The sequence below is a fragment of the Microtus oregoni genome, unplaced genomic scaffold, assembly GCF_018167655.1.
Source record: "Microtus oregoni isolate MIOR12 unplaced genomic scaffold, Mior012 000067F_000, whole genome shotgun sequence".
NCBI lineage: Eukaryota > Metazoa > Chordata > Mammalia > Rodentia > Cricetidae > Microtus > Microtus oregoni.
Genome location: NW_024543953.1, coordinates 4873571 through 4880673, shown reverse-complemented (window position 1 = coordinate 4880673; position 7103 = coordinate 4873571). Strand labels below are relative to the sequence as shown.

General features: G+C 40.4%; 1 protein-coding gene across 2 annotated transcripts; it reads left to right on the top strand.

Annotated features, from left to right (window-relative positions):
- Positions 1-55: 55 nt before the first annotated feature.
- LOC121440234 (centrin-2) lies at positions 56-5147 on the top strand. Of its 2 annotated transcripts, none has more exons than XM_041640976.1 (5): positions 56-179; positions 1674-1832; positions 2119-2247; positions 4090-4227; positions 4574-5147. In XM_041640976.1, exons 1-5 carry the CDS (start codon positions 177-179, stop codon positions 4661-4663), a joined length of 519 nt encoding a protein of 172 aa, XP_041496910.1. In that variant the 5' UTR covers positions 56-176; the 3' UTR covers positions 4664-5147. The 2 variants fall into 2 exon arrangements, with proteins under 2 accessions (XP_041496910.1, XP_041496911.1); XM_041640977.1 differs by lacking the exon at positions 56-179 and adding an exon at positions 186-540.
- Positions 5148-7103: the final 1956 nt, after the last annotated feature.

Here is a 7103-nt window from a genome sequence, read left to right as displayed (position 1 = left end):
CGCCGCTGCACTGCCCTTTAACCTTGGGGCGGGCTTTGCCAGGTTAGCGCCACCCGCTTTGTCCGCAAACCAATGGACGTGGGGCCGCGCGCGCGCGCGCGGAGCAGTGGGAAAGGCGCGGAGGCCGCTAGTACGCCGTTGCCTTAACAACCGGTTGCGGAGGCGTCCATTCGGTGATGGTAAGTGCTGGACGTTCGATGGTCCCTGCGCGGCGCCCCCGAGCCCTTCCTAGGCCTCTTTGCGGCCCTGAGCCTTTCCTGCAGGGTTGACGCACTAGTCCTTTCTTGGAGCTCTGTGCCGGAAGGGTAGGAGAGAAAGTAAAGCCGCCTGCAGCTAGCCTGCCTGCGCTTAGCCATTGCTGCCTCCCCACCTCCAGTCACCTTCAGCTTTCCCTTACCTGCCTCCCGGCCTCCGCTGATTTTCCTGGAACCGCGGGTGACCATTCTGTTGCAAGGAACACTCAGGCTTCCCGCAGACTCTGGCCTCAGTCAGACTCAGGCCTCCTGGCCGCTGCTAACTGGCTAAAGTTTCTGCACGGTGGTAAGACGTTTACTATGTTCTGATGGTTGCAAACGTATTTGAGCTTCGCAGACAAAGCACGCAAGTGCCAAATGGATTGGTTCGTATCACTTTGTACTGGCATAATATTTATCTCAGTAACTTTACCTTTGGCCAGATTTAGGCATAATTAATCGGAGGAGCACTGTTCGTGGGAACTAGCCCCACAAGTAGATGTTTAACTACATTTCTAGAATTGAGATCCCCGGATTCAGGGATAGTTGATATCTGTTAGATATCCAAATTGGTTTCTCAGCTAGTTCTCTTTCACGAAGAAGAATAAGGGATTTCCTGGCTTCTAAAATCAATAGTTTAAAAAAGAGTCAGAGGTTCATGGAAAGATTAATTGTTCTTTCCTGCAAACTTTGTTCTCTCTCGATTTATTAGGCAGATCTTTAGAATAGGTTGGTACAAACTGTTTTTCCATTCATTACTGCTATCTGAGTTAGCAGTGGAATTAAAACATGGAGGGACCGTTTTCATCTTTGGTAATGAAAACTGAAGCCACACCGTGTTGTGACAGTGTATTCATAATAAAATGATACGCGTGTTCCTGACGAACAGGTATGGTCTCACGTTTGCTGTTTATTAGCTTTGGAAAAGAAGGAGAAAATTCAAGCATGTTAAACCTTTAGGTAAAACACTACATTCATTCAAAGAGTTTTTTAATGTTGCTTCTTTATATTTGAAAAATTTTGATTTAAGAAATGTTGTGGTAGAAGACAATCATATTTAATTAGAGTATTGCTGATTTTCTATTTTTACAATGTGGTGGCAAAAAATAAAATATATTTATTAAAACAATTTTAAATTGAGAGAGTTTTTTCACAGAGGATTATTTTTTTAGAGTTGGAGTTAATTTTAGTTTAGGTTTTACACTTGTTTGTGTGGGGGGAAAGGGGAGCATGGCTTAGCTTGAGCATGGATGGAGGCCAGAGAACAACTTGGAAGAGTTGTTTCCTTCCCACCATGTGGGTCCTGGGTTCCCACTTAGGTTGTCTAGCTTATGAAAGTTAGTATAATGTCATCCGAACATTACTCAGAATGTCTAGACCTGTCATAAATAAAATATGGACTTGTAATACAGTGCTTCTGTGTTTGTATAATGTTTGAAGGCCTCTAATTTTAAGAAGACAAACATGGCATCCAGTAGTCAGAGAAAAAGAATGAGCCCTAAGCCTGAACTGACTGAAGAACAGAAACAGGAAATCCGGGAAGCTTTTGATCTCTTTGATGCTGATGGAACTGGGACTATAGACGTCAAGGAACTAAAGGCAAGCTGCACAGACACTTGCTTTGCCACCTTCTCTTTCCCTGTTGCTTGTCTTTATTTGTCACCTTCTCCCTTCTCCTTATAAAAAGTAATGGAAAAAGGTACCCTATGTATATTTTACCTGAAACAATGATTTAATTGATAAAGTTGATTGCAAATATAAATAAAATCAGCATTACAGTGTTACCTAATGATTTTTCATCATTTTATCAGGTGCAAGGTTAGTATCCTCAACAGTCAGTTTTTCTTCTACATCATTTGTTTAGATTGTACTCTTTTCATTGTAGGTTGCAATGAGGGCCCTGGGCTTTGAACCCAAGAAAGAAGAAATCAAGAAGATGATAAGTGAAATTGATAAGGAAGGGACAGGAAAAATGAACTTTAGTGACTTTTTGACAGTGATGACTCAGAAAATGGTAAGTTAGTTGAGATAATGCACATATTTTCCATCCATAATAGTAGATATATAGGATTCTAGGTATAAATAGAATATTCAATAAAATCTATACCATTCACATGGTTGAGGATTGTGTTTTTAATTAATTAACTAATTTTACATATCAACCATAGTTTCTCCTCCCTCTTCTCTTTCTGTTCCCTCCCATACCTCCCCCATCCTCTCCTCTGTGTCCATTCAGAAGTGGGAGGATTGTATTTTTAATTAGAGGATCCCTAAGTTTCATTTGGCTTTCTTTATGGTCACAGCATTACAGAAATCATTTTACCCTGTCTCATATGATAATCACAAGCAGTAAAATCTGTTAACAGAGATTTTCAAATGTTTCTCATTTCTATTTTTTATTTTAATGGTATTAAAAATTAAATTAGCATACAATAAATCAGGTATTATGGCATTTTCAGACAAGTGCTTCTCAGTTTGACAATTCAGTATATACAATTAGAGGCACAAGAATTTTGAGCTTTAGAAATGATAGGCTGTTTTGGTACTTCTAAGGTTACTTTAATCCATCCCTAGTTTCTCAGATCCTTTAGCAGTCCAAAGACTTGAGAGCACATGAACACGTCACCGGAACCGACCAGCTTACTCTTTCAATGGCCTCCTGGCTTGTTGGTGTGTCATGATCACCTTCTCTTAGTATACCCGGAGAAAGGTAACCCCTTTCAGGTTCCTCAAAGTGTTTCCCAGGGCACAGGCCATACCTCTTTAATTAATCTAAGAGTTGTGTTGCTTTGAAATCACCATACCTACATCGTGTGTGTGTGTGTGTGTGTGTGTGTGTGTGTGTATGTGTACTGATTTAAGAATTCAGGAAGCTTGGTATTCTGCAACCATCTGGCAAGTCGAATTCATATTCAAGATTAGCTCCTAGATTGCTCTTCCTAGGGATTTTCTCCAGTTGTAACTCCTGGCCAGAACCTTCCTGAAATATTCGAGGTTTGAATGCTTTTGGAAATTTTACTCTCTTTCTGTTGGAGCACTCGGGGCCTCAGTAATTCTTTAAAGTCCATTGTGCAAAATGCCTCTCTCTTCCTCTGCCTTTTCAGTGTATCTCTGTCTTCTGTTAGTATAAGCAGTGTATTTTTTTTAAATTATAACCCTACTCACTGCTTCTGGATTTTACAAATGAATCTAGAATATCCTTGGTTTGTACAGTGTTTTAGATACAATTACATTTCCTTTGTAACACTTGAGTTTGTGTTAAGTTTACTGATTTTCTCTTCCTTTTCTACAATGGGTCATCCTTGTTTTTCTGTGACTGAGGACATGTATTACAGTGACTATTTCCAAGCCCATGTGATGATGTGGAATAGGGCCAGGGAATTAATCTATAACTCCCCCCCCTTGGCTTTAGAACTGGGGAAAGTTGTGAACAAGACAAAGCACAAGAGGGGCAATCAGTATCAATCCCTAGTAATACCCAGCACTGGGTATTGGAAAGATGAGCCCCAGCTTACTTCAGAAGCCCTAGTCTTCTACCTGTGAAAACTGTCCAGCTGCACCATGAGTCTGTCCTCTCTAAATGATTCATTGACCCCTCAAACCAGTCTTTATGCACATTTAGCAGGACTTCTTGGATTTTCAACCGAGCTGGCATCTTTTCCTACTGGATTCCGAGCTGATTATGAAATAGATGATGGGCTAGAAAGTAGGCAGGGAGTACATTCTACCGTGACCAGAGAGCTTGGCTTCCTGGCTCCTAACATGACTCAAGTCAGGTTATTGGAGACAAAAGGATGACCAAGAAGTGGCAGGGCTGCAGGATATGAGTAACTATGTGTTTTATGTTCTACTAAAGTCCGAGAAAGACACCAAAGAAGAAATCCTGAAAGCTTTCAAACTCTTCGATGATGATGAGACTGGGAAAATATCATTCAAAAATCTGAAACGTGTGGCTAAGGAGTTAGGTGAGAATTTGACTGATGAGGAGCTGCAGGTGAGTAATGTCTTGGTCTCTCTGGAGCCCGCTGGCTTTCCCAGGTTCTATTTTCTCTACTAGGACAACTTAGAAGGGAAGCTAGTATCCTAGCTGATAATTTAATACCCATGGACCCTGCTTCTGGAATACACATGTGCAGTTGAATGTACTCTTTTGGGTTTCAGACTAGGGTAAATTTCTAGCTCCTTTTTAAGAGATGCATTTGACAGTGTGTGTGTGTGGCATGCTCCCATTAGATGGACCATAGTCATCTTTCCTCACAGCATTATTTGAAATTTCTTATCTAATCACTTTTCAGTTTAGTTTGTGACTTGTTCTAAGAGGAGCCCTTACTGCCATACAGGAAATGATTGATGAAGCTGATCGAGATGGAGATGGCGAGGTCAATGAGCAAGAGTTCCTGCGCATCATGAAGAAGACCAGTCTCTATTAAGATCAGTGCTTCTTTTTCTACTGCAAGCACATGTGACTAGATTTAGTGCCTGCCATTTTGTGAAATATGGCTTTTGAGAACCCCCCTCCCCCAACCTCTGGGGTAACTAGCCGTGACCTTGAATCTATTTTTGACTTTTGGAAGTTTCTTTGATATTAAGTTCTTTGTACCTTTACCTGCTGATTGATTCAACAGGGCAACACAAGAGCACACAGTGGGGAAAAGGGACTGAGAGTGAGTGTAGCCACCCCGCCTTCTATTACTTCACGCTGCTCATGCATTCCACACAGCTGCAAACATACAGTGGCTGCTTAGATGTCCATGTACCCATGTCACCGGAAGCAGTGGTTGTTCTAAAACTGTTTTAGTTTTTAGTAGACACCAGAGTGTAGTTTTTCCTCTCATAAAACCTAATGAATGCTTGCTGTGGCATTTGGATGTATGTCAATGTATTTGTTTTGTTTTAAAAATAAAACCTTTCTTAATTTAAGCTCTCATTCTTTAAAGGATGAATATTTTTATCTTTAACTGTAAGTTCATCTCGTAAACAGTTGTGTTGAGGGCAGCCTGGTAGATATATAAAATTTGCCATCAGCCCATGTACAAAAAAGGAAATAATTCTTTGCTACTTTTCTGCCATGAATGGTTTCTTGCTTTCAAAAATTGTGAGTTTTTATAACTGGTAGAATTTCCAGTTGACCTAAGCTTAAACGATGCTCTACAAGTGGTTCTGGCAAACTCTAAAGCTTATAGAGTCTTCGGGTAATTTGTGCTTGGACAAAATAGAGATAGACAGTAGGTAAGGTTCAGGCAATCTTGTGAGTTTGTTTGCTTATAGCATCTCACAGAATCTTGGGGTTGGGTTGAGAAGGAAAGGAGTATTATCCAGGTACCCTCCTAGCCCTACATAGAATTGCCTATGAGGTGAAGCTCAAGTATATGGCATTAAAATCAACTCATGTTCCCCATGAGAGTGGGGAACAAGACGGGTTAAAAGGAAATGGAAAATGAACAATGACTGAATTATTGATCCTCACATGAGAAGAGAATGGGTTTTTAAACTTGTGTGGGCATTCTAGTCCTCTGAGAAATATGTGTGTGTTTTCTAAATATCCATATATATGTATTCCACATATATTCATTATATATATACACTTATATACATATATACATACATATACAAAACTAAAAATAACAAGAGTCAGGCAGGTAATCATGCTTGTAATCCCAGTACATAGATGGTTTCCATGAGTTCAAGGCATGCTGGGGCTACACAATGAATTTGAGGTCTTTCTGGGTCACAAAGTCTGACCCTGTCTCAAAGAAGCAAAACAAAACAACAGCAGCAAAGCCCCACAAAACTAGATCAGTTTGAATCAGATCATCAATGGATATATATATGCATTCAAAAAATCTTTAGATTTATTTATGTGTTTGAGTATTTTGCCAGCATGTATGTCTGCATGCTATGTGTATGCCTGGTGCCTGCAACATCAGAAGAGGGCATAAGATCCTCTGTAACTGGAGTTAGGGACAGTTGTGAGCCACCATATAGGTTCTGGGTACTAGAAATAGAACCCAGGTCTTATGCAAGAGTAGCAAAGTTCTCTTAATCACTAAGGAATCTCTCTGTCACCTCTCTCTGCTCTCTCTCTCTCTGTCTCTGTCTCTCTCTGTCTCTGTCTCTGTCTCTCTCTCTCTCTCTCTCTCTCTCTCTCTCTCTTTTTCTCTTTGTGTGTGTGTGTGTGTTTAATAATAAAAGGAAGGAGACAAAGAACCAAGAGTAACCTCAGACTTAGGTAATAACATGGGTTCTCTTACTGGATGAACAATTGAGACAAGCTGCCTCTCTTGGTGCCTCAGATTCCTTTTTGTACAATGGAGAGAATGATTGAACTGAGAATTTCTGGGGGTCAACTAAAAAATTCTCAACAGGACCTACTTTCTGGTGTTCGAGAATAATCTCATCCCTTTGTGGTGGTATGTCCTTTGGAGCAGCTCCATGAAACTTATGATCATTGTCCCCAAAGTCAGTTGACAACATTTTTTAGGAGGATGTGGCTTTTATCTTTTGATTATTGTTTTCTAATAAGAGGTCTATGACCTGATAAAAGACAAAGGGTTGCCTGGATAGAGGTGGGCGGTCCTTGGGCTTCCCACAGGTCAGGGAACCCTGATTGCTCTTCGAGCAGATGAGGGAGGGGGACTTGATCGGGGGAGGGGGAGGGAAATGGGAAGCAGTTGCGGGGAGGAGGCAGAAATCCTTAATAAATAAATAAATTAAAAAAAACATAGACAAAAGAAAAAAAGAAGAAAAAAAAGCTGGAGGAATGAAAAAATAAATAAAAAAAAAGACAGGGTTGGAAAGACTGGCCCTTCCTCCCATTTTACTATGAAGTATAGCCATACAAAATCAATTTATGTTTAATGAGCAAGTAAA